The 27,905-nt window shown below is 42.3% G+C and overlaps 1 protein-coding gene and 1 long non-coding RNA gene across 5 annotated transcripts; both read left to right on the forward strand.

Moving 5' to 3' along the window:
• Positions 1-19: 19 nt before the first annotated feature.
• LOC135508024 (mitochondrial ribonuclease P catalytic subunit-like) lies at positions 20-22,974 on the forward strand. 3 transcript variants are annotated; one of them, XM_064927910.1, is made up of 8 exons: positions 26-56; positions 289-1,293; positions 1,402-1,449; positions 1,637-1,769; positions 12,643-12,750; positions 22,041-22,189; positions 22,411-22,606; positions 22,761-22,974. In XM_064927910.1, the coding sequence occupies exons 2-8, from the start codon at positions 341-343 to the stop codon at positions 22,890-22,892; spliced, it is 1,719 nt and encodes a 572-aa protein (XP_064783982.1). In that variant the 5' UTR covers positions 26-56; positions 289-340; the 3' UTR covers positions 22,893-22,974. The 3 variants fall into 3 exon arrangements, with proteins under 3 accessions (XP_064783981.1, XP_064783983.1, XP_064783982.1); XM_064927909.1 differs by having other exon boundaries at positions 20-1,293; XM_064927911.1 differs by lacking the exon at positions 12,643-12,750 and having other exon boundaries at positions 20-1,293.
• Positions 22,975-23,117: 143 nt separating this feature from the next.
• On the forward strand, positions 23,118-27,555 carry LOC135508035 (uncharacterized). 2 transcript variants are annotated; one of them, XR_010450743.1, is made up of 5 exons: positions 23,118-23,278; positions 23,902-23,989; positions 24,089-24,167; positions 24,284-25,886; positions 26,225-27,555. It is a non-coding gene; the product is annotated as an uncharacterized LOC135508035 (long non-coding RNA). The 2 variants fall into 2 exon arrangements; XR_010450742.1 differs by lacking the exon at positions 26,225-27,555 and having other exon boundaries at positions 24,284-26,170.
• Positions 27,556-27,905: the final 350 nt, after the last annotated feature.

Here is a 27,905-nt window from a genome sequence, read left to right on the forward strand (position 1 = left end):
CGATTGTGGCGTCATCATATGCGACTTTCTGATCACAGACATGCCTTCTTCTGCAGGTGAATACTTCGTAAAGTGTTATTTAGCCACATTTACTTAGCCAAATTATAATCCAAAACAAGTGTATGTAGATATTGGGTCTCCTGACTCTTTATCAAAATAATAAAACTGGCATGCTGGTTGTTTGTTTCTAGGCAATGTCCATTAAAGTCTCTAGCTAGCTAATTAGTTTGAACCTAATTTCTTAAAGTATCCCTGACTTCACTTGACTGTTTTTTTTGTTTAACACAGACATGAGACATCACATCTGACAGTGTACAGTAGTAGTATATTGTTAGTAACTATGAGCTCCCTCCTGATATTAAAAACAAGAATATGTCTGAAATACATTAGCCCACTCTTTAATCCAAGCACTGCTGGCTTTACTCCCCTGAATAATGTGATTAACAAGCTATCAGTTAGTTCCAGGATTTTATGCACTAAAGGAGGGAGTAGACATGCAGGTAACAACAGGAAAGAGGACAGACAGAGAGAATTCAATATCAGAGAGAGGCTCCCTTTTCCCAAGTCAGTATTTGCTTCTGGGACAGCCAAGAGAACTGCTGAATACCAAAAGAAGAGGGCTGAGGAGGAACCAGACTTCCCCAGAAAGAACAAGAGAGTGAAACCCCCAGACCACCCTCTCACTGCCTCAGAATGGAAGAGCCTAAAATTGACTTCACAGAATCCTGATCGCTTTGACGTCCGGATGATGTCATCAATGCTGGCCGATGGGACAGACATCAACGTGGCCAAGTCCCTGCTGGCCTATGTTGCCATGGATACCGGGACACTGTCTTACGAGCTGCTACTGCGGTACCTCACCCTGTGTGTCGGCAGCGGCCATCACTCTGAGGTGTTTGACATGTATGATATCATGAGGAGCCGGTTCAGGACATTAGACACTGGAGCCTCCAGCCTGTTCATAAAGGGCTTCAGCAGGACAGAACGCTGGAAGGAGGCGCTGACCATCCTGGAGAACATCAAGAGGGCCATCACGCCATCACCGCGTAACTACGGTGATACCATCGCTGGGGCGGTGCTGCATGGTGATGGTGACACTGCCTGGGCCCTGTATGCTGAGCTGATGGAGAAGGGCCTCATTCCCAACCAGGAGACATGGCAGGCCCTGTTCCAGTGTGGTCTCTCTCATCAGGGCCACGAGGACGGGCTGCAATCCATCCTGCTCCATATGAGGGACAACCAAATCTATCCAGAGGAGACTCTGGCTAAAGATATCAAAGCTTGGTTTGAGAGGTAAGTCCTGAATATAGGTTACTGAATAGGCCTACAATCACACAATGTTATTGGGACAAGCATGGGCTGTGCCTATTTTGGTTTGATTATGATATCTTCTCCTGCCAGTCTTCCAGAACAGAAATGGATTGGAAGCTGGTCCACCGTAGAACCCAGGTAACAACATAAACATTATTTTAATTTTCTTCATTAAACCATTAGACCTAATGAACTCAGAGTTTGAATCAGCACTTCGTACACTACTTCTTCTATACTTCTTCTACTTCTATTCAAAACCTAGATGGCTGGAAAATGGAAATTCTTTATTAACCTCTGACCCTGTTACCTTTGCCTTTTTAACCAGGGGAGTGTGTCGGAGCTGCCAGGCAGAGCTGGAGTCCATCCAGCTGAGTCGGGAGGAGTACGCCCAGCTCAAAGACAGGGTGATGGGGGACGTGATCCAAGGCAGAGACGTCTTCAATAAGACCACTCCAGAGGTTTGGGAACCTCTTTTTCTTAGTTTGTCTCCCTCTTGTCCTCAATCTCTGTATTGATAGGGTCCACACACATTATGCAAATTGTCTACACTACAGGTCAGCTTTATGTAATTGGTCAGCCAATCCTTTTGAGTACAGTTGGTTGTAATATATACGCAACATGCAGCAATTTCAAAGATTTTACTGAGTTACAGTTCATATAAGGAAATCAGTCAATTGAAATAAATTTGGCCCGAATCTATGGATTTGACTGGGAATACAGATATGCATCTGTTGGTCACAGCTACCTTAAAAAAAGGTGACGGTGTGGATCAGATAACCAGTCAGTATCTGGTGTGACCTCCATTTGCCTCATGCAGTGCAACATATCTCCTTCACATAGAGTTGATCAGGCTGTTGATTGTGGCCTGTGGAATGTTGTCCCACTCCTCCTCAATGGCTGTGCGAAACTATTGAGTCGTGCATTATCATGCTGAAACATGAGGTGATGGCTAGGAATGAATGGCATGAAAATGGGCCTCAGGATCTCGTCACGGTATCTCTGAATTCAAATTGCCATCGATAAAATGCAATTGTGTTCGTTGTCCATAGTTCATATCTGCCCATACCATAACCCCACCATCACCATGGACACTCTGCTGACACAACTTTGACATCAGCAAACCGCTTGCCCACACGATACCGTACACACGGTCTGCGGTTGTGAAGCCAGTTGGACATACTGCCAAATTCTCTAAAATGATGTTGGAGGCGGCTTATGGTAGAGAAATTAACAATCAGTTATCTGGCAACAGCTCAGGTGGACATTCCTGCAATCAGCATGCCAATTTCACGCTCCCTCAAAACTTGAGACATATGTGGCATTGTGTTGCGTGACAAAACTGCACATTTTAGAGTGGCCTTTTATTGTCCCCAGCACAAAATACACCTGTGTAATGATTGTGCCATTTAATGAGCTTCTTGATATGCCACACTTGCAGTGGTGTAAAGTACTTAAGGAAAAATACTTTAAAGTACTACTTAAGTAGTTTTCTGGGATATCTGTATTTGACTTCACTATTCATATTTTTGACGAATTTTACTTCACTACATTCCTAAACAAAATGATGTACTTTTTACGCCATACATTTTCCCTGACACCCAAAAGTACTTGTTACATTTTGAATGCTTAGCAGCACAGAAAAATTGTGAAATTCACACACTTATCAAGAGAACATCCCTGGTCATCCATACTGCCTTTGATCTGGAGGACTCATTAAACACAAATGCTTTGTTTGTAAATTATGTCCGACTGTTGGAGTGTGCCCCTGTCTATCCATACATTTTAAAAACTAGAAAATTGTGCAGTCTGGTTTCCTTAATTTAAGGAATTTGAAAGGATTTACACTTGTATGTTTACTTTAGTATATTTTTAGTATATTTTTGCAATATCATTTACTTCTGTTATTTAAGTATATTTAAAACCAGATACTTTTAGACTTTTACTCGAGTAGTATTTTACTGGGTGACTTTTTCACTTTTACTTGAGTCATTTTCTATTAAGGTATCTTTACTTTTACTCAAGTATGACAATTTGGTACTTTTTCCACCACTGCACACTTGTCAGGTGGGTGGATTATCTTGGCAAATGAGAAATGCTCAATAACAGGGATGTTAACAAATTTGTGAACAAAATTTGAGATAAATAAGCTTTTTGTGCTTATGGAACATTTCTGGGATCTTTTATTTCAGCTCATGAAACATGGGACCGACACTTTACATGTTGTATTTATATTTGTGAAGTTGTGTAGTTCGACAGCAGAAAATAGTTGCGTACAATGGCCACTAGACAGTGCTAGTGTCGTATCAAACCAAATCTGCACATGTGAATTCAACGACAAGCACTGCAGGTTTCTCCACATGCACACATTGAGAATTGCACAAGAAATGTGAAAAACCTATAAGTTTTATTTTGGATTTAACTATTCCTTTGGTACTGGATGTTTTGGGGCTACATTTTTTAAGTATTGTTCAAACTTTTCAGCCATTAAATGCAGTGTTTCATGATTCAGTGTTGTTCAGGGCTGATCTTGCTTTACTCTTAGGGTTTGCTGTTGTTCAGGGGTTTATCTCCTGAATTAAACAAGATATTTTGCTGCATGAGGGCCAGTGGTATGAGCTTGGGGGTCTACTGATTAAAATAGCAAGTCGTCCTCCAAGGGATCAGGCCTGTCCCACAATTAGATGAGATGATGGGGATTTCCAGTTGCAGAACATGTATCTCCCTGTCTCTCTCTCTGCATCTGCACTGAACCCGCTCTTAGAGTCAGTCAACACAGCCACACATTTCAAACATTGGTAAAGGCTGGTCAATATGTAAGTGACAAAATACATTTGACCCTTTACTGGCGAAGACCCGTTTCACCTCATTGTAAGGGTATTTGATGATAGCTGCTTGTAGGCTCTTCTCAGGTCAAAATAAGTGTACTGTAACTAGCTTACCTCCATTTGTCATTGTCCTATATGTGGTAATTTATGTTTCATCAATAACTCTTCAGATGCATGGTAGGAAACATACAAGTATTTGTTTATTTGAATCCCCATTAGCATTTGCAGAGGCAGCAGCTATTCTTCCTGGGGTCCACAAAAAACAGGAAACATAACAAGTAACAAAGGACAGTCACATAAATGTAAAATACAGCTATATACAAACAATACAACAACAACAAAATGTGTGTGTGCATGTATTTGTTTGTGTGTGAGTGTGTGTCCCCTCACAGTCCCTGCCGTTCCATGAGATGTTGTTAAAATAAAAAGTGTTTGCTTGAGTAATTGGAGATGGAAGGGAGTTTCATGCGATCTTGGCTCTGTATAATACTGTGCGTTGCTGTGAATTTGTTTTGGACTTGTGGACTGTGAAGAGACCTCTGGTGGCATGTCTTATTGGGTATGGGTGTTTGAGCTGAATGTTATTTAATTATGCAGACAATCAGGAATTTTCATTATGGTAATACTTCTCATAAAAACTAGAAGAGAAGCAGTTTATCTCTCAACAAGCCTCAACCAGGAAAGGCCAGCATGCATGTTGTTGATGTTAGTTCTGTATGTGCAGTTAAGGGCAAGACATGCTGCTCTATTTTGAGCCAGCTGCTGCTTTGCTAGGTCTTTCTGCACTTGACCATATTACCAGACAATGATCTAGATGGGACAAGACCAGAGCCTGAACAACTAGTACAGTTGATTTGTATGTAAAAAAAATAAAAAAATAAAAAATAACAGACATACCCCTCTACATCTTCACAACTTTTTCAGTATGACTTGACCATTGTAATTGACCATCCAATGTTATACCGAGGAGCTTCCTCAACTTGCTCAATGGTCATACCCAATGGTCACACCCTTTCTACACAACTCCAGTTGAGGTTTAGGTCTTCGAGAATGTTTTGAACCAAATCTATGGAGCGACTTCAGTGCCAACATAAATTCTATTTGAATTCCATCATTTTAAATTTTTATTAGGATATAGCATTTTTTTGTATTTGTAATGCACAAATTGAATCATTGTATTCATAAATTGAACTTGTATTTCATGATTTGAAACACAATTGAGTGAGTATTGCATTCAGTTATTATAATTCAATTTAATTTAATATTCAAATGCAATATTTATATGGTTATTTTCAATATGGTAGATATTGCATTCATTGTGGATCAAGTTTACAAACTATAATTTCAAGTTGATCAAAGTTTTGTATATTCGACTTCTCAAATGCATTCAGATTCAGTTTTCAGATTCAAAAACAGAGACAACATCCTGGCACTTTGCCAGCCAGGAAAGGTAGAGGAGAACAGATAGAATCAAACGCTCACTGTGGTCAACAGAAGTTTCTGGTGGTTTCTAAAGCCAACGTGGTATGTTCAATGCATTTTCTTTCTATGAATTTGGCTCTAGCATTTGAACCGTTTTGGCTCTAAGCTATTATGACCCATTCCTGAAAGTTAAGACTTTCTGAAACGTGGACGTGCCTTCTGTTTCCTGCTATGATGATCACAGGCTGTGTTAGGGGTGTCAACAATTTGGCCCACATTAGAATATAGTTGAATAGCCCTGTCATAGCCCTTCTAAGGATAGCTGTTCCACTCCCTATTTAATCTTGTTCTTGTGACTGACTGGGTTTGAACCAGGGCTCTTGCATGTCACAAGACTTTGTTAGTAGAGCTGGGACACCGTCCATATCTTTCACTTATTGCATGCATTTAGCTGATATCGTTCATTACTGTAAGTAGCCTATACCATAGAAATGTAAAGTTTGAAATTATATAAGTTTGCTGATATGGTTGATTCTTAATGGGACAATTGATGGCCACAACCATCAAACAAGTAGTAGTAGTTTAAAGGATAATAACAAACAAAACAGTTGCACATTGTTATGAACATATTGTTCTATTTACCGTTATTGCATCAATTCAGGCAGTTTATCACAATATGGATTTATACCCATATTACCCTGCTCTATGTGTTAGCCCACTTAGCTAAACCCTATAGGCATCCGTTCAGGAGTTTAATGTAAAGGATGACACATTGCTTGCCTAACGAGTACTGCATCCCCCTGATTCAGCTCATACTGAGACTCGAACACAGGACGTCTGCCTTTGCAAACATACTTGACCGCCCCCCTGAAGTGTTCCTACCCACCAAGATATTTAAAAAGGCCTTCTTCAATTGCACAAGGGGTGACATTTCAGGCTTATGAGTGTGTTTCACAGATCCCGATCTGCTACATTCACCCCCTAAACTCACTCCACAGCGACCCCAGTTGTTGAACCAGTGCATCTGTAGATCCAAGTCCAGTGGCACCATTGTAAAGGACATCACATTGACTGCTTAGAGAGTACTGCTTCCCCCTGATTCAGCTCATATGGAGAGGCCTTCTTTAATTGCGCAGACTGAGGAGTGAGTTTCACAGATCCCTATCTGCTACACTAGATCCAGCAAGGTTACTCATCAAAAGAGCGTGGTTTGGTGATCCATGCTTATTTTGATGAGAACCTTGCCCTGAGACCTGAAGACGTGTTAGTTTGACATGTGTTAGCTTGTGTTAGACGTGTACGTTTTAAGTCTCTGGCAAGGGTAGTCATGATAAGGTTAACATGTTTCTGCTCATCACATGCATGGATCACCAAACCACCTCTGTTGCACTGGGGTGCAGAGATCCTTCTGCTTCTGTTTGCCACAGAAAGTGTTGTTGTTGTTGTGCAGTACTTTTAGACTTTTCCTCAAGTAGTATTTTACTGGGTGACTCACTTCTACTTGAGTCATTTTCTATTGAGATATCTTTACTTTTGCTCAAGTATGACAATTGGGTACTTTTTCTACCACTGAGAACTACTGTGTTAAATTGGGTACTTTTTTTGGCTTAAAAGGATACTTTGGGATTTTGGCAATGTGGTTCTGTATCTACTTTCCCTGAGTCAAATAAACTCGTGGATTAATGTTTTGTGTCTCTGTCGAGTAGGAAGGAAGTTAGAGGTAGTTTCACAAGCCAATGCTAACTAGTGTTAGCACAATGGGAACTATCCTTTATAGATACTGTTTCATGGGAAATATAATTTTTGCAAAGATGTACAAAGCATTAGGAACACCTTCCTAATATTGAGTTGCACCCCCTTTTGCCCTCAGAACATATTTACTTTGTCGGGGCATGGACTCTACAAGGTGTCAAGTGTTCCACAGGGATGATGGCCCATGTTGACTCTAATACGTCCCACAGTTGTGTCAAGTTGGCTGGATGTCCCTTTGGATAGTGGACCATTCTTGATGCAGACAGGAAACTGTTGAGTGTGAAAAACCCAGCAGCACCTGGCACCTACTACCCCGTTCAAAGACACTTAAATCTTTTGTCTTGTCCATTCACCGTCTGAATGGAACACACACAATCCATGTCTCGAGGCTTAAAAATCCTTCTTTAATCTGTCTGCCCCCTTCATCTACACTGATTGAAGTGGATTTAACAAGTGACATCAATAAGGGATCATATAGCTTTCCTCTGGATTCACCTGGTCAGTACGTCATGGAAAGGGCAGGTGTTCCTAATGTTTTGTACACTCAGTGTATATTGTATAATAAAGTGATAGGCTATTTCATGGCAGTTTATTTGGGAAATTGAATTTTCTTTTGATTACTCGATTGCATGTCAGGATGAACTGTAATACATTAAGTTCCTGTTCTGAGCTGTAATCCCTCTTTGTTGCTTTAGGTAACATTAGTTTTGTTTATATCTGGGCATAGCTTGGACATTTTTTTGGCCTGCTGCAGTCATATAAGCTGCACAAAAGAGTTTCACATTTCAACCCTCAACAGGCTCTCACATGAGTGACCCTGGAAAGTCCCTAAGTGTGTATGTGCGTTTGTGTGTGTATGTGTGTGTATGTGTGTGTGTATGTGTGTTTGTGTGTGCTTGCGCGGACTCTAACCCCCCATGGTTACATGAGTGAGTAGTTTATGATGTGAAACCAGTGTGAGGCACTGAAAACTAACGCCCTCAGTCCTGGGGCTGGAGCTTTGCTCCTATGCAGCATTGGTGTTTTCTTTACAAGGTTCAACTTCATTGTAAAGTCTATCACATGAAAGAGTGCAAGAAAAATGCATTTAAAATAAATTGAAAAGCAACGGTACCATTTTTTAATTCAATCATTTTGTCTATGATTCACAGATTAAAATTAGATCCCACTTGTTATGGTTTGCCCGCGGTGCAGCACTGCTTTATATTAGCCTATTTCTCTGTCTGTACCAATTAATACTTTCAGAGGTGAATTCCTAGAATAAGCATAACATAGTCTTGCACTGAGAAGTAAGATATTTTTGTTGTTCTGTAACTAACCAGGATATAAAGGGCAACACTTTGCAGCAGGTTGACAGGGAACTCCCTGGCTTGCAGGGTTTTAGAATATAGAACCAGCCATAGAACATAACAACCTGTTCCTCGCGCTTTAGACTAGAGGGAGATGACAGACCGGTGGAACAGCCACATATATTTTTATCTACAATTTTTGTTTTGGGAGGTTGGATTGAATACAGTTATGTGGAATGTCACTGTATAGCCTAATGCTATTAAGATATCAATGCAAATGTTATTGGCCACCTGCTACATACAACGGGTATAGAATTTACCATGAAATTATTGCTTGTATGAGGTATTTCAGATAGATACAGTGCATTCGGAAGTATTCAGACCCCTTCCCCTTTTCCACATTTTGTTACGTTATAACCTTGTTCTAAAATTGATTAAATACCGTTTTTCCTCATCAATCTACACACAATACCACATAATGACAAAGCGAAAACACGTTTTTAAAACAGTGCATGTCAGAGCAAAAACCAAGCCATGAGATCGAAGGAATTGTCCTTAGCGCTCCGAGACAGGTTTGTGTTGAGGAACAGATCTGGGGAAGGGTACTTAAACATTTCTGCAGCATTGAAGGTCCCCAAGAACCTTCCAGAAGGACAATCATCTCTGCAGCACTCCACCAATCAGGCCTTTTTGATAGAGTGGCCAGCCTGAAGCCTCTCCTCAGTAAAAGGAACATGACAGCCTGCTTGGAGTTTGCCAAAGGGCACCTAAAGGACTCTCAGACCATGAAAAACAAGATTCTCTGGTCTGATGAAACCAAGATTGAACTCTTGTATGTGTATGTTTGTGTGTTTGTTATGTGTCGGTTTGTGTGCTTATGTAGTGTATGTGTTTGCGTTTTGTATGAAAGTGTCAGTGTAGTGTGTGTATATAGTGTGTGTATATATATATATAGTCTTGTGAGTTTGCTTAGAGACAGTAGGGTCCGGGCAGATAGTCCGGGTAACTATTTGATGAACTATTTAGCAGTCTTATGGCATGGGGTAGAAGCTGACCACATTTAAAATACCCAAATGCGGGAAAACAGGATGATTTTGCTGGACAATGTAGTATGTCTGTGTGACCCCCCTCAACCTTTTTTTTCTAAATTAGTAGTGTTTGAATTTGTTGATTAAATGTGGGACATGATTGTTTGGTTGTGGGACACGGGACCAAGGACGAAAATGTAAGACTGTCCTGCACAATCTGGGACATGTGGTCACCCTACTGTGCAGGTGTGAGTGGGCCATGTTATGTCCTTAATGATGTGGAAGCCAAGGAACGTGAAGCTCACGACCTGCTCCACTACAGCCCAATCGATGTGGATGGGGGCGTGCTCTCCCCTTTTTCTCCTGTAGACCTCGATCAGCTCCTTGGTCTTACTAGCATTGAGGGAGAGGTTGGTGTCCTGGCACCACACTGCTATGTCTCTGACCTCCCTGTAGGCTGTCTCATCGCCGTCGGTGATCAGGCCGCCCACCGTTGTGTTGCCAGCAAATTTGATGATGTTGTAGTTGTGCGTGGCCACACAGTCTTGGGTGAACAGGGAGTACAGGAGTGGACTAAGCACACACCCCTGAGGGCCCCACATGTTGAGAGTCAACGTGGCAGAAGTGTTGTTGCCTACTCTCACCACCTTGGGCCGGCCCGTTAGGCAGTCCATGACCCAGTTGCCGAGGAAGGTGTTCAGTCCCAAGGTCCCCAACTTGGTGATGAGTTTGGAGGGGACTATGGTGTTAAACGCTGAGCTGTCATCTGAACAACATTCTCACATAGTTTTTTCCCCTCTTGTCCAGGTGGGAGAGGGCAGTGTGAATTGACATTTTGCGTCATCTGTCAATCTATAGGGGTGGTATGCGAATTGGACTGGGTCCATGGTGCCTGGGATGATGGTGTTGATGTGCGTCATGACTAGCGTTTCAAAGCACTTCATAATTACAGATGTGAGTGCCAGGATGATTACAGTATTTTAGGCAGGTTACCTTGGAATTCTTGGGAACTGGGACAATGGTGATCAGTTTGAAGCATGTTGAGATTACAGACTAGGACAAGGAGAGATTGAAAATGTCTGTGAAGTCACAGTACTGAGGCGACACTACAGCCTGGGGTTGGATCCCGTGACCGGGAGCCCCATAAAAAATCAGCCGTTTCCAGCTACAATAGTCATTTACAACATCAACAATGTCTACACTGTATTTCTGATCAATTTGATGTTGTTTTAATATGCAAAAAATAGCTTTCTTTCAAAAACAAGGACATTTCTAAGTGACCCCAAACTTTTGAATGGTAGTGTAGGTTCCTTGGTGATTTAGACATTTTATTGGTTCCAGACAGTATTGCAGATACGCAGTTGATAAAATTGTTTCTCAGCATTGTCTCCTTTTTCTATGTGGAAAACTCAGTTATGCAAAAACAATGAAGAAGAGCCATCAAATGTGAAATATTCTCTCCTTACCAGGGAGAAACTCTGGATTGATGCAAAGGTGCCTCCTATCAAGTGTAACTGGGTGGTTGCCATGCTATGCTCAGCTAAACCCATTCCCTCCACAATGGAACTAGAGTGGAGATCCATTGTCTCTGACTCCATCAAAAATGACATCTAGGCACAAGTCACGTGACCCTACAACCTCTGGGAATTCCCAGTTCTTCCAGTCCCAACTCGCCATGACAACTGCTAGTGCTGCAGGGGAGCAGATAGCAACACAACAAGCTGTGTTAATAAGGTAGAGGTGAAGTAAAGGGGAAAGCAAGCTCTTCCCCAGGCTATTGGTTAACGAGATGTTAAAATCCTGTCTTTATCCCAGAGGCCTAATGATGTATTAGAATGTTTATGGCCTGAAACAGGGCCTGAATGTCTCTTCAATACTTAATGTCCTTTAGTTGCAGAACTCGTTCTCCCTTCTGCACCACAGGGATTCCCCAAATATTATTCCTCTTTCCGTCCCATATAGATGTCTCATTGTGATGCTGTTGCTTACAAAGTCAAAAGCTTTAGCTAAATTTGCTACAGTTGTTGTATTATTCTTCTCAGAGGTATACAGTACTTTACTGTTGTTCTGGTGCACTTTAGGATTGTATTGGGGGTGTGTCAGGGGATTTTTCAGGCTCTTTGCTAGCAGAGACAAAGAAGTGAAAGTACTGGCCTGTTCCATGGGCTACAGTATTGTATAATGGACACTTATACCACATTATGTGTTGGTTTGCTGGCTGTAGTTGGTCTGTCTTGTTGCATTCTCAGGAAACATGGTGAATATATTAGCATCTATATGTGATGAAATTAATAAAAAATACATTATATATTTTTATTCATCACAAAAAGATGCTAATATATACACCATGTTTCCTGAGAATGCAACAAGATTGACCATGTATGTCGCAATCTAAAAAAAATGTATTTCCAAACTCATAACGTTCATGTGTCAGTGGATCTCTATTTCCTATGTACTAAGCAGCAGTGACAGCAACATGAGAGACCTATGCATACATGCAGTGTAGAATGTACATGATAGACAGACAGACAGACAGACAGACAGACAGACAGACAGACAGACAGACAGACAGACAGGTGGAGGTGTGGCCTGGGTTGACATGTGGCCTATCCAGAAATTCTGCGCTGTACTGTGTACTGACAGATTTATATCTGAGGCCAGTCCAGGTTCCCATTGAAACGGAAACAATGAAAGAAAAACAAGAGCGAGAGGGAAGTCCTGGCTGTCAAGTTAAATCAAAAATGGCATGGTCAATATTTACTTATCTTGCCCTGCTACTGAAGTTCATCCTTGTTGTGTACAGACCAGCATGCATCATGTCTTTTTTTTGTGAATAAGTATGTGAATTTCCCACCCCCTCATAGATCACCTGATAGCTGTGAGACATTTCATTTAAAAAAATATTAAATAAAATATGGACATGACATGCACAAACATTTGAAATGGAAGCATAAAACATTTAACCACATATGTAAACCTGAAGCTTGGGTAACCAAGTGTTTCTCCCTCTCCTAGGAGCTGGAGAGCTTCAAGAACTTTGTCAAGCGGAAGCCGGCCTTTGACGTGGTCATAGATGGACTCAATGTGGCCAACATTGGCATCAAAGGGAACCAGTCGCAGACGGTGAGTTCTCTGCGAATGTGAGTCCAGAACAACAATCACAGGGTATGAAATGTTCTGAGTTGGCACCATTCATCTGACATTTAAGGATGTGGTGTTGTGCTATTGATTAGTGATGGGGAGGGACTATAGTTACATTTTGGGATAATATTTTATTTATTTTTACCCCTTTTTCTCCCCAATTTCATGGTATCCAGTTGGTAGTTAGTCTTGTCAGATTGCTGAAATACGACCCAACCCAGCCGCACTGCTTCTTGACAAAATGCCCGCTTAAGCAAGCCACACCAATGTGTTGGAGGAAACACCGTAAACCTGGCGACCGTGTCAGCGTGCATGCGCCTGGCTCGCCGCAGGAGTCGCTAGAGCGCGGTGGGACAAGGACATCTCTGCTAGTCAAACCCTCCCGGACGACGCTGGGCCAATTGTGTGCCGCCCCATGGGCCTCCCGGTCGTGGCCTGCTCCGGATATTATTTTTGACGATATATTGTACTGTTCTGACAATATCGCAATATAATTTTAGTGGAAGTTGGCTGTATCTGCACCAAAACTCCAGTATTTTTCCTTCGTAGCTTATTTTCCATCTTCTTTTTAAATAGGGAGCCAATTCGTTTTCAGCACTTTTATTTTATTGACTGATCAAAATTCCGTTTATCATGGCTCTCTATTGTCCCTCTGCAGCAGACATATGGTGAGCAATATGTTTTGAACGTCAAATCACAATAAAATCACTGTCCCAAATCACTATCTATCTATATATATATATACACACAGTACATCACAAAAGTGAGTACACCCCTCACATTTTTGTAAAAATTTGAGTATATCTTTTCATGTGACAACACTGAAGAAATGACACTTTGCTACAATGTAAAGTAGTGAGTGTACAGCTTGTATAACAGTGTAAATTTGCTGTCCCCTCAAAATAACTAAACATACAGCCATTCATGTCTAAACCGCTGGCAACAAAAATGAGCACACCCCTAAGTGAAAATGTCCAAATTGGGCCCAAAGTGTCAATATTTTTTGTGGCCACCATCATTTTCCAGCACTGCCTTAACCCTCATCAGAGCTTCACAGGTTGCCACTGGAGTCCTCTTCCACTCCTCCATGACGACATCACGGAGCTGGTGGATGTTAGAAACCTTGCACTCCTCCACCTTCCGTTTGAGGATGCCCCACAGATGCTCAATAGGGTTTAGGTCTGGAGACATGCTTGGCCAGTCCATCACCTTTACCCTCAGCTTCTTTAGCAAGACAGTGGTCGTCTTGGGGGTGTATTTGGGGTCGTTATCATGTTGGAATACTGCCCTGCGGCCCAGTCTCCGAAGGGAGGGGATCATGCTCTGCTTCAGTATGTCACAGTACATGTTGGCATTCATGGTTCCCTCAATGAACTGTAGCTCTCCAGTGCCGGCAGCACTCATGCAGCCCCAGACCATGACACTCCCACCACCATGCTTGACTGTAGGCAAGACACACTTGTCTTTGTACTCCTCACCTGGTTGCCGCCACACACGCTTGACACCATCTGAACCAAATAAGTTTATCTTGGTCTCATCAGACCACAAGACATGGTTCCAGTAATCCATGTCCTTAGTCTGCTTGTCTTCAGCAAACTGTTTGTGGGCTTTCTTGTGCATTATCCTTAGAAGAGGCTTCCTTCTGGGACGACAGCCATGCAGACCAATTTGATGCAGTGTATGGCGTATGGTCTGAGCACTGACAGGCTGACCCCCCACCCCTTCAACCTCTGCAGCAATGCTGGCAGCACTCATACGTCTATTTCCGAAAGACAACCTCTGGATATGACGCTGAGCACGTGCACTCAACTTCTTTGGTCGACCATGGCGAGGCCTGTTCTGAGTGGAACCTGTCCAGTTAAACCGTTGTATGGTCTTGGCCACCGTGCTGCAGCTCAGTTTCAGGGTCTTGGCAATCTTCTTATAGCCCAGGCCATCTTTATGAAGAGCAACATTTCTTTTTTTCAGATCCTCAGATAGTTCTTTGCCATGAGGTGCCATGTTGAACTTCTAGTAACCAGTCAGTATAAGGGAGTGTGAGAGCGATGACACCAAATTTAACACACCTGCTCCCCATTCAAACCTGAGACCTTGTAACACTAACGAGTCACATGACACCGGGGAGGGAAATGGCTAATTGGGCCCAATTTGGACATTTTCACTTAGGGGTGTACTCACTTTTGTTGTCAGCGGATTAGACATTAATGGCTGTGTGTTGAGTATTTTGAGGGGACAGCAAATTTACACTGTTATACAAGCTATACACTCACTACTTTACATTGTAGCAAAGTGTCATTTCTTCAGTGTTGTCACATGAAAAGATATACTCAAATATTTACAAAAATGTGAGGGGTGTACTGTACTCACTTTTGTGATATACTGATATATATATCAGAAGAAGAAAAAAACGTCCCTTTTTCAGGACCCTGTCCTTCAAAGATAATTCGTAAAAATCCAAATAACTTCACAGATCTTCATTGTGAAGGGTTTAAACACCGTTTCCTGTGCTTGTTCAGTGAACCATAAACAATGAATGAACATGTACCTGTGGAACAGACGTCAAGATACTTACAGCTTACAGACGGTAGGCAATTAAGGTCAGAGTTATGGAAACTTAGGACACTAAAGAGGCCTTTCTACTGACTCTGAAAAACACCAAAAGAAAGACGCCCAGGGTCCCTGCTAATCTGCGTGAACGTGCCTTAGGCATGCTGCAAGGAGGCATGAGGACTGCAGATATGGCCAGGGCAATACATTTTAATGTCCATACTCTGAGATGCCTAAGACAGCGCTACAGGGAGACAGGACGAACAGCTGATCGTCCTTGCAGTGGCAGACCACGTGTAACAACACCTGCACAGGATCGGTACATCCAAACATCACACCTGCAGGACAGGTACTGGATGGCAACAACAACTGCCCGAGTTACACCAGGAACACACAATCCCTCCATCAGTGCTCAGACTGTCCTCAATAGGCTGAGAGAGGCTGGATTGAGGGCTTGTAGGCCTGTTGTAAGGCAGATCCTCACCAGACATCACCGGCAACAACGTCGCCTATGGGCACAAACCCACCATCGCTGGACCAGACAGGACTGGCAAAAAGTTATCTTCACTGATGAGTCGCGGTTTTGTCTCACCAGGGATGATGGTCGGATTTGCTTTTATCGTCGAAGGAATGAGCGTTACATCGAGGCCTGTACTCTGGAGCGGGATCAATTTGGAGGTGAAGGGTCCGTCATGTTCTGGGGCAGTGTTTCACAGCATCATCAGACTGAGCTTGTTGTCATTGTAGGCAATCTCAACCCTGTGTGTTACAGGGAACACATCCTCCTCCCTCATGTGGTACCCTTCTTGCAGGCTCTTCTTGACATGACTCTCCAGCATGACAATGCCACCAGCCATACTGCTCGTTCTGTGTGTGGTTTCCTGCAAGACAGGAATGTCAGTGTTCTATCATGGCCAGCAAAGAGCCCGGATCTCAATCCCATTGAGCACGTCTGAGACCTGTTGGATCGGAGGGTGAGGGCTAGGGCCATTCCCCCAAGAAATGCCCAGGAACTTGCCGGTGCCTTGGTGGAAGAGTGGGGTAACATCTCACAGCAAGAACTGTCAAATCTGGTGCAGTCCATGAGGAGGAGATGCACTGCAATACTTAATGCAGCTGGTGGCCACACCAGATACTGACTGTTACTTTTGAATTTAACCCCCCCCCCCTTTGTTCAGGGACACATTATTCAATTTATGTCAGTCACATGTCTGTGGAACTTGTTCAGTTTATGTCTCAGTTGTTGAATCTTATGTTCATACAAATATTTACACATGTTAAGTTTGCTGAAAATTAATGTAGTTGACAGTGAGAGGACGTTTCTTTTTTTGCTGAGTTTATATAGCATTGTGAGAATCCCAATACATATCGTATCGGCATGTAAGTAAATTGATAATATCGTGAGGTCACTGGCAATTTCCCAGTACTACTAGTGATGTGCCTTCTGCAGTGCAATTAGACTGCAACCTATATACAGTAGATATTAGAACATAGTGCACATGCACAGCTGGTGTTACCACTTCCATTTCAGTGTGTTTAGGTTCATACTGACTCACTGTTAGTCTTACTCAGTCTTCCACACTAACCAAACCACAGTCAGCGTCAATCAAAAGCAATATTCCAATGCAGGGGATGTTTCCGAAATCTGAACTTTTTACTACTTGAGTGGTCGAGCATCAGTCATCATCATGAAAGCAAATACTCTCGAACATCTCAGACTTGGGTTGAATCAGTGGGAGAAAATTACTTTTTCCCCCACTGATGACTAAGGCTGGAATCACTGTCAATATTACGAATTCCTAGTAACGGAATATAAAGGGTGCCTATCTTGTATTTGTAACTCAGTACAATTAAGTCATTCTGGACAGGATGTACGGTATGTCTGCTCCCTCTCTCCGGTTGCTACTAGGGGTTGATATAGTGCACAGGACAGCCACGCCAGCATGTATAGACCCCTCGGAAAGAGCCAAATACAAATATCCGTCTTGAATTCCAATGAAATTAATAAGTTGTAATGCCAGCCCACATAAGTTACCCATGTGCTTCCCCCACTTGAGACACAGAGGAGATGGCATTGTCACGGCTGCATGGGGCTATGGGAGGCTGTTAATAAATGACAACACTTTTTCATGTGGGAAAGATGGGTATATTTTTAGTGCTGTGTATATTTATTTAACCATGGGCTCATAGCCAAAGAAACCCATAGAGTATGATATCTGTGCTCTGTAAGCAGAACCCTCAGTCACCACAGTCTGGCCAGCAGTCTGCCATGCATACACAAACACACACACAGTGTGAATAATCCCTCCACCTCCCCACAGCTGTTTAGCCTCTTGTTTCTCTGACAGGTGAGCTGAGCATTAGTGAGGAGCAGGGGGGACTGTGGACTCTTGGCACTTACTGCATAGAGTAGATATGAATAACCTGCTCCCAGGTTTCAAATACAGCAGTTCTGTATTTCTATAAATGCAGCACATGTAGCTTTGTTTCAGCACACCTACAGACTCTGATGCCTTATTGAGGGGATTTCTCTTCCATTGTAATATGACTAAAATCAGTATTTGTGTATTTGTGGTGCTGACTTCTGTCCTAGTTATCAGCTAAAGGTCACATCTCCCCAACCCACTCGTCTGCATTCTCAACCACATTAGACAGACATACAAACGGACATGTCAGAGTTTTTGCATGTGTGTGAAACTATTATTATACTGAACAAAAATATAAATGCAACATGCAAAAATGTCAAAGATTTTACTGAGGTACAGTTTAAGGAATCAGTATTTCACATGACTGCGAATACAGATATGCATCATTGGCCACAGATACCTTAAAAAAAGGAAAGGGCTGTCTGGGATGACCAAGCAGGCAACGAGAGACAACTTATTAGGGTGCAAACAATATTAGGGTCAGTAGCGGTGTGTGGGTAAATTCACTGGGGAAGCCAGAAAAAATGGCATATTATAACATATGTGTTGTGATAATTGCGTTGTTTGCTCTATAACCTGTTAATTAATATGCCTAAAGGCAGACAATAAGAAGACACAGTGGCAGAATAAATTCAACCATACCTTTTATTTTGTCACAAAACCGGAAAGCAACCTCTGTCTGGTTTAGTCCTCAAAGCATATTGCATGTAACAGACCGTTACATGACCTACAGCTTGGTCAAGCAAGTTAATGTTTCCGACATTTTTGGACCACTAAACAACTATTGACAGCTAGTGAGGGAGATGAGTCTCCAGCTTCAGAGATTTTTGCAATTCGTTCCAGTCATGAGCATCAGAGAACTGGAAGGAAAGACGACAAAAGGAAGAATTGGCTTTGGGGGTGACCAGTGAGATATACCTGCTGTAGCGCGTGCTACGAGTGGGTGCTGCTATGGTGACCAGGGAGCTGAGACAAGGCGGGGCTTTACCTAGCAGAGACTTGTAGATAACCTGTAGCCAGTGGGTTTGGCGACGAGTATGAAGCGAGGGCCAACCAACGAGAGCGTACAGGTCGCAATGGTGGGTAGTGTATGGGGCTTTGGTGACAAAACGGATGGCACTGTGATAGACTGCATCCAGTTTGCTGAGTAGAGTGTTGGAGGCTATTTTATAGATGACATTACCGAAGTCGAGGATCGGTAGGATGGTCAGTTTTACGAGGGTATGTTTGGCAGCATGAGTGAAGGATGCTTTTTTGCGATATAGGAAGCCGATACTAGATTTAATTTTGGACTGGAGATGCTTAATGTGAGTCTGGAAGGAGAGTTTACAGTCTAACCAGACACCCAGGTATTTGTAGTTGTCCACGTATTCTAAGTCAGAGCCGTCCAGAGTAGTGATGCTGGACGGGCGAGCAGGTGCGGGCAGTGATCGATTGAATAGCATGCATTTAGTTTTACTTGCATTTAAGAGCAGTTGGGAGGCCACAGAAGGAGAGTTGTATGGCATTGAAGCTCGTCTGGAGGTTAGTTAACACAGTGTTCAAGGAGGGGCCAGAAGTATACAGAATGGTGTCGTCTGCGTAGAGGTGGATCAGAGAATCACCAGCAGCAAGAGCAACATCATTGATGTATACAGAAAAGAGTGTCGGCCCGAGAATTGAACCCTGTGGCACACCCATAGACTGTCAGAGGTCCCGACAACAGGCCTTCCGATTTGACACACTGAACTCTATCAGAGAAGTAGTTGGTAAACCAGGCGAGGCAATCATTTGAGAAACAAAGGCTGTTGAGTCTGCCAATAAGAATGTTGTGATTGACAGTCGAAAGCCTCGGCCAGGTCGATGAATATGGCTGCACAGTAATGTCTCTTATCGATGGCGGTTATGATGTCGTTTAGAACCTTGAGCGTGGCTGAGGTGCACCCATGACCAGCTCTGAAACCAGATTGCATAGCGGAGAAGGTATGGTGGGATTCGAAATGGTCAGTAATCTGTTTGTTAACTTGGCTTTCGAAGACCTTAGAAAGACAGGGAAGGATAGATATAGGTCTGTAGCAGTTTGGGTCTAGAGTGTCACCCCTTTGAAGAGGGGGTTGACCGCGGCAGCTTTCCAATCTTTGGGAATCTCAGACAATACGAAAGAGAGGTTGAACAGGCTAGTCATAGGGGTTGAAACAATTTCGGTAGATAATATATATATAATATATTATATGTATTGCCATATACAGTATATAGTGCAAACTGAGTACATAAAATGAAAGGGATATTTCTTAGGCAGGGGTTTTTATTGTGTGGCTCGTGGTGCGGCTGCCACAGGGGCGTGGATCAGAAACCTGTCAATATCTGGTGTGGATGTCGATTTAAGGCAGACCCCGCACTTCTCTGATTCAGAGGGGTTGTGTTAAATGCGGAAGACATTTCATTTTGAAGGCATTCAGTTGTACAACTGACTAGGTATCACCCTTTCCCTTTTAATGGCTGTACGATGTTGCTGGATATTGGATATTGTCGGGAACTGGAACACGCTGTCGTACACGTCGATCAAAAGCATCCCATATGCAGGCAATGGAAGAACTGAGACATTTTCAGCTTCCAGGAATTGTGTACAGATCCTTGCGACATGTGGCTGTGCATTATCATGCTGAAACATGAGGTGATGGGGCGGATGATTGGCACGACAATGGGCCTCAGGATCTTGTTGTGGTATCTTTGAATTCAAATTGACATCAATAAAATGCAATTGTGTTTGTTGTCCGTAGCTTATGCCTTCCCATACCATAACCCCACTGCCACCATGGGGCACTGTTCATAACGTTGAAGGCAGCAAACTGCTCACCAATATGACGCCATATACAGAGCCTTCGGAAAGTATTCAGACACCTTGACCTTTTTCCACATTTTCTTACGTTATAGCCTTATTCTAAAATGGATTAAATTGCTTTTGTCCCTCATTAATCTACACACAATATTCCATAATGACAAAGCAAAAAGTGTTATGAAATTTGAGCAAATGTATATAAAATATCACATTTACTTAAGTATTCAGACCCTTTACTCAGTACTTTGTTGAAGCACCTTTGGCAGTGATTACAGCCTTGATTCTTCTTGGGTATGACGCTACAAGCTTGGCACACACAGTTGGGGAGTTTCTCCCCTTCTCTGCAGATCCTCTCAAGCTCTGTCAGGTTGGATGGGGAGCATTGTTGCACAGCTATTTTCAGGTCTCTCCAGAGATGTTCGATTGGGTTCAAGGGATCTGGCTGGGCCACTCAAGGACTTTCAGAGACTTGTCCCGAAGCCACTCCTGTGTTGTCTTCTCTGTGTGCTTAGGGTCATTGTCCTTTTTGGAAGGTGAACCTTGCCCCAGTCTGAGGTCCTGAGCACTCTAGAGCAGGTTTTCATCAAGGATCTCTCTGTTCTTTACTCTGTTCATCTTTACCTCAATCTTGACAGGTCTCCCAGTCCTTGCCACTGAAAAACATCCCCACATTATGATGCTGCCACCACCACTGTAGGGATGGTGCCAGGTTTCAGGCCATCTTGGTTTCATCAGTCCAGATAAACTTGTTTCTCATGGTCTGAGAGTCTTTAGGTGCCTTTTGCCAAACTCCAAGCGGGTTGTCATGTGCCTTGTACTGAGGAGTGGCTTCCGTCTGGCCACTCTACCGTGAAGGCCTGATTGGTGGAGTGCTGCAGAGATGGTTGTCCTGCTCGTCCTTGCTGGTTCCAAACTTCTTCCATTTAAGAATTATGGAGGCCACTGTGTTCTTGGGGACCTGCAGTAATGTTTTGGTACCCTTCCCCAGATCTGTACCTCGACACAATCATGTCTCGGAGCTCTACGGACATTTCCTTTGACCTCATGGCTTGATTTTTGCTCTGACACACTGTCAACTGTGGGACCTTATATAGACAGGTGTGTGCCTTTTCATGTCCTATCAATTGAATTTACCACAGGTGGATTCAAATTAAGGTGTAGAAACATCCTCAAGGATGATCAATGGAAACAGGATGCACCTGAGCTATTTTTCAAGTGTAATCGCAAAGGGTCTGAATACTTATGTAAGTAAGGTATTTCTATATTTTAGTTTTAATGCATTTTCGAAAATGTCTAAAAACCTGTTTTCAATTTTTCATTATGGAGTATTGTGTGTAGATTGATTAGGGGGAAAAATCTATTTAATTCATTTTAGAAAAAAGGCTGTAACGTAACAAAATGTGGATAAAGTCAAGGAATCTGAATACTTTCCAAATGCACTGTATGTGATGATGACTAATCGTGTTGGTGTTTCTATGCAGCTCCTGGAGGTGGTGTCGGAGCTTGAGCGCCAGGGCCTGGTCATCCTGGTCCTGGGGAGGAAGCATATGCAGCGGCCCTCACGCAGCTGGGACAGACATGACATGAGCTTGGTCCAGCAGAAGGCCCACTGCTTCTTCACTGACAACATGTGAGTACAGCCCTATGTGTCTTGCAAACCATAGCTTTCTGGTAGATCATTCATATCCATATTATAAGAGTACAGGTCACTCTTGCAAAAGAGAGTTTATCTCATTGAGAATAACTAAAGGCTGAAAGAAAATATATGTTTTTGTGCAATACATTGGGTAAAGTAATCAATGTGTATTCTTTGGGTTTGTTTGGATGTTGACACCTCTGGTTGTTTGTCAGTTCTGAGGATGACCCTTTCCTGCTGTATGCAACACTGCACTCTGGGAACCACTGCAACTTTGTTAGCCGGGACCTGATGAGGGACCACAAGGCCTGTCTGCCAGATGGTGCCACCCGACGCCTCTTCTTCAAGTGGCAGAGAGGCCACCAGCTGGTGCTGAGCAGCTACACCCCGGGAAAGAGAGTACGATTCCAGGTGAGAGTAACAGGGAGATAGAGCTTGCTTATTTATTACACATCAATGCATAGTATCTGTTGTCTACATGAGGACCTAAAAGGCACATTGATAAAAAAAAAATATGGCCTGTGTATGTTTATTACAATTCTTGTGTTCTGTACATTTTTTCCAGAGGATATTAAGTTATGACACCATTGTCCAGACAAATGGAGGCTCCTGGCACATCCCCTATGATGAGAATGGGGCAGAGAGATGCACTTATGAAGTTCCACAGAAGTGGCTGTGTCTCACCAAGGCAAAATAAGGACCCACTTAGAACTGGTTGATCTTCACAAACCTGTCAATACAGTGTTTGTCAATGAAACTATAGCATGTGAAAAATAAAAAAAGACTGAAAAAAAGCTTTGTACTTTTCTTGTAGTCCTAGAATATGTTTTTTTCAAAATGCATTCAGTAAAACAAAGAGGTGTCTTAAAACAACGTTTGTTGGATTGACACGGACATCAACTACTGTTCCTAAACCAATTCCGGGGTCATTATCTTACATGTTTTTTTTCCTCAGCAGTTCTGTTTTCGGTTTACAACTTTATACAAATTTACTTGTCTGCCAACACAATGCCCCGAGGGTCGAGTGCGGGATTTGACCGATATATTACCATCTTCTTTCCGGAGAGCAGACTAACAAAGTCGGTTAGTATGGGATAGTTCTGAAGAAATTAAAATACCAACTTGCCCAGTCGTTGATGTAGCCAACTATAGTAGGTAGCCAACGTTAATGTTATCTAACCTGGCCATAGCGAACGTTAGCTCAGTTAAAAAAAATATTAACGCTAACTAGCTGCTTTATAATGTCAGTGAATGGATAAAGTATGTTAATATTGTCCGATTTCTAACAGCTAGTTTATTGATTATGTTTGCTAACTGCAGCAGTTAAGCAATTAACCAAGTTGGATAGTTAACCTAGCTAACTTTGCAAGCTGATCAAATTAAAATCTGCCAGTCTTCATGCTGAGTTTGAAACAGTTACTATAGTAAGCTAACTTTTACAACTAGCAATTCCTGTCGAGTTATGTGACAGAAGTAGACCGTTACACCATGGCCATAGCAGGCTAACTTAGTAGCAACTAGCTGTCCAGTAATGAGTTGTCATTCGTTGAGTGTCTTGGCACAGATGCGTTCATGGTCTGAGCCCGTCAATGTGGTGAATAGCCTTCATCATGACATGCAGTGACAGCTTTGAAGCTGTTGATCTCTCACCTTAACAAAAGTCTGGAGTGATGCATAATTTTCCCCTGTTCTGTTTATTTTCCCAGAATATGCATTCAAGGCTATCAACCAAGGTGGCCTTACCATAGTAGCTATCAGAGGACAAGACTGCAGTTGTCATCACACAGAATTCCAGTAAGAACACCCTTTATGACTATTTCAGTACTCAGTTATCAATATGCCTATGTGATGTTATATGCAGTCATCAGATGTACTCTTCAATCTCTCCCATAGGACAAGCTTGTTGATGCCATCCACAGTCCACTTATTCAGAATCACAGAAAACATTGGCTGTGTCATTTTGGAATGACGGGTAAGAAACGTGTTAATGTTGAAATATCCACTGCACACTAAATATGAACCTTATGAAAGGCATTAGTTAATGTATGTAATAATGACTGTAATCGTGACCGATTCATTTGTGTTCAGCTGACAGCAAGTCCAGAGGGCTCGTTACGAGGCAGCCAACTGCAAGTACGGTTATGAGATCCCAGTGGATATGCTGTGTAAGAGGATGGCTTACATCTCTCAGGTGTACACACAGAATGCTGAGATGAGACCTCTTGGTTTCTGTAAGTGTTACACAATTGTCAAAAAAACACCAGTGGAGCTGAGAAGTTTCAAGATATACAGTACATGTCAGAAGTTTGGACACACCCACTCATTCCAGGGTTTTTCTTTATTTTTACTATTTTCTACATTGTAGAATAATAGCGAAGACATCAAAACTATATGGAATCATGTAGTAATTGTTAAACAAATCAAAATATATTTTGGATTCTTCAAAGTAGTCACCTTTTGCCTTGATGACAGCTCTGCACACTCTTGGCATTCTCTCAACCAGCTTCACCTGGAATGCTTTAACAACAGTCTTAAAGGAGTCCTCACATATCCTGAGCACTTGTTGGCTGCTTTTCCTTAATTCTGGGGACCGACTCATCCCAAACCATCTCAATTGGGTTGAGGTCAGATGATTGTGGAGGACAGTTCATCTGATGCAGCACGCCATCACGCTCCTTGGTCATATAACCCTTACACAACCTGAAGGTGTGTTGGGTCATTGTACTGTTGAGAAATAAATTATTGTTCTACTAAGTGCAAACCAGATGGGATGGCGTTTTGCTGCAGAGTTCTGTGCTATACATGCTGGTTGTGTGCCTTGAATTCTAAATAAATCACTGACAGTGTCACCAACAAAGCACCATCACACCTCCTCCTCCATGCTTCATGGTGGGAACTACATATGCGGAGATCATCCATATACCTAATCTAAATCTCACAAAGGCACAGCAGATGAAACCAAAAATCTCACATTTGGACAGATTTCCACCGGTCTAATGTCCGTTGCTCGTGTTTCTTGGCAAGTCTCTTTTTATTGGTGTCGGTGAACTCGGTGAAGCATTTATTTGGGCTGCAATTTCTGAGGCTGGTAACTAATGAACTTTTCCTCTGCAGCAGAGGTAACTCTGGGTCTTCCTTTCCTGTGGTGGTCCTCATGAGAGACAGTTTCATCATAGCGCTTGATGGTTTTTGCGACTGCGCTTGAAGGACCTTTCAAAGTTCTTGAAATGTTCCTTATTGACTGACCTTCATGTCTTAAAGTAATGATGGACTGTCGTTCAGGCAAAGGGTGGCTACTTTGAAAAAAGTAAAATATAAAATATATTTTGATTTATTTAAACACTTATTTTTGTTTACTACATGATTCCATTTGTGTTATTTCATAGTTTTGATTTATTCACTATTTTTTCAATAATGTAGAAAATAGTAGAAATAAAGTAAAACCCTTCAATGAGTAGGTGTGTCCAAACTTTTGACTGGTACTGTATATATTTAAGAAAAGTTGTGTGTTACGGGGAAGACATCCTCCTCCCTTCCTGCAGGCTCATTACCCTCCAGCATGACAATGCTACCAGCCATACTGCTCATTCTGTGCTTGATTTCCTGCAAGACGGTCTGTGTTCTACCATGGCCAGCGCAGAGGCCGGATCTCAATCCCATTGAGCACGTCTTGGACCTGTTGGATCGGAGGGTGAGTGCTAGGGCCATTCCCCCCCAGAACTTGCAGGTGCCTTGGTAGGAGAGTGGGGTAACATCTCACAGCAATAACTGGCAAATCTGGTGCAGTCCATGAGGAGGAGATGCACTGCAATACTTAATGCAGCTGGTGGCCACACCAGATACTGACTGTTACTTTTGATTTTGACCCCCCCTTTGTTCAGTGACATATTGTTCAGTTTGTGTCTGTTGTTGAATCTTATGTTTATACAAATATTTACACATGTTCAGTTTGCTGAAAATAAACACCGTTGACAGTGAGAAGTTTATTTTTTTGCTGAGTTATATATATATATATATATATCTTTGCAGGATCCTGACAGAGACTGAAATTGATGTCCACCTTGTGTCCCAGTCAGAGCGAGATGGAGTGTTTCCTTGTGTTCCAAACTAGAGGGGAGACTACCCTAGAGAAATGAGCACTACCACAGATCTTCAGAACAAAAGCTCTGACTTGCTGTACATTTACGCTGTTCAGTTCATGTTTTTGAGATTATTTTCCCATATAGATATGGTGCATATATCCAAAGCCTAATGCTGACTATAGAAATCTCTGAAACTCCTCTGTTACTTACATACACTCCAGAGTGGCGCAGCTGTCTAAGGCACTGCATCTCAGTGCTAGAGGCTTCACTCCAGACCCTGGTTCAATACAATTGGCTCAGCGTCGGGTTTGGCCAGGGCAGGCCGTCATTGTAAATAAGAATTTGTTCTTATCTGACTTGCCTAGTTAAATAAAGGTTCAATTAACCTTACTAACTGACATAAGTGGTTTCAGCTCTTCAGGAATAAATTGTGGGCCACTAGTATTAAGCATGAGAGATACTCACCAGCTCAATACATTAGTGATGCAACAGCACAAGAATATTATAATTAATTGATTGCTACTAGCTCCTATCAGTACAGCAAAAATGTCAAACAAGTACACAAATAATAAATCAAATGTCAGAACGAGTCCAGTTAACCCAAATAACACTTTCAGTAATCCAAATGCAATCTATTCGTATGTACTGTTGAAGTCGGAAGTTAACATACACCTTAAACTGAGTTTAAATGCATTTGGTTTTCACAGTTCCTGACATTTAATCAGAGTAAAAATGATCTTAAGTCAGTTAGGATCACCACTTTATTTTAAGAATGTGAAATGTTAGAATAATAGTTGAGAGTGATTTATTTCAGCTTTTATTTCTTTCATCACATTCCCAGTGGGTCAGAAGTTTATATACACTCAATTAGTATTTGGTAACATTGCCTTTAAATTGTTTAACTTGGGTCAAACATTTCGTGTAAACTTCCACAAGCTTCCCACAATAAGTTGGGTGAATTTTGGCCCATTCCTCCTGACAGAGCTGGTGTAACTGAGTCAGTTTTCTAGGCCTCCTTGCCCGCACAAGCTTTTTCAGTTCTGCCCACAAATTTTCTATAGGATTGAGGTCAGGGCTTTGTGATGGCCACTCCAATACCTTGACTTTGTTGGCCTTAAGCCATTTTGCCACAACTTTGGAAGTATGCTTGGGGTAATTGTCCATTTGGAAGACCCATTTGCAACCAAGCTTCAACTTCCTGACTGATGTCTTGAGATGTTTCTTCAATATATCCACATAATTTTCCTACCTCATAATGCCATCTATTTTGTGAAGTGCACCAGTCCCTCCTGCAGCAAAGCACCCCCACAACATGATGCTGCCACCCCCGTGCTTTACGGTTGGTATGGGGTTCTTCGAGTTGCAAGCCTCCCCCTTTTTCCTCCAAACATAATAATGGTCATTATGGCCAAACAGTTCTATTTTTGTTTCATCAGACCAGAGGACATTTCTCCAAAAAGTACGATCTTTGTCCCCATGTGCAGTTGCAAACCGTAATCTTGATTTTTTTTTATGGAAGTTTTGGAGCAGTGGCTTCTTCCTTGCTGAGTGGCCTTTCAGGTTATGTCGATATAGGACTCGATTTACTGTGTATATAAATAATTTTGTACCCGTTTTTCCCAGCATCT

This window comes from Oncorhynchus masou, chromosome 21 (assembly GCF_036934945.1).
Source record: "Oncorhynchus masou masou isolate Uvic2021 chromosome 21, UVic_Omas_1.1, whole genome shotgun sequence".
In the NCBI taxonomy this organism is placed as follows: Eukaryota; Metazoa; Chordata; class Actinopteri; order Salmoniformes; family Salmonidae; genus Oncorhynchus; species Oncorhynchus masou.

Excerpts from the sequence above, each read along its gene's own strand:
- LOC135508024 (XM_064927909.1), top strand. The coding sequence starts at position 341 with ATGAGCTCCCTCCTGATATTAAAAACAAGAATATGTCTGAAATACATT. Across the intron at positions 1,294-1,401 it reads ATCAAAGCTTGGTTTGAGAG|TCTTCCAGAACAGAAATGGA; the intron begins GTAAGTCCTGAA and ends TTCTCCTGCCAG. Across the intron at positions 1,450-1,636 it reads TGGTCCACCGTAGAACCCAG|GGGAGTGTGTCGGAGCTGCC; the intron begins GTAACAACATAA and ends CTTTTTAACCAG.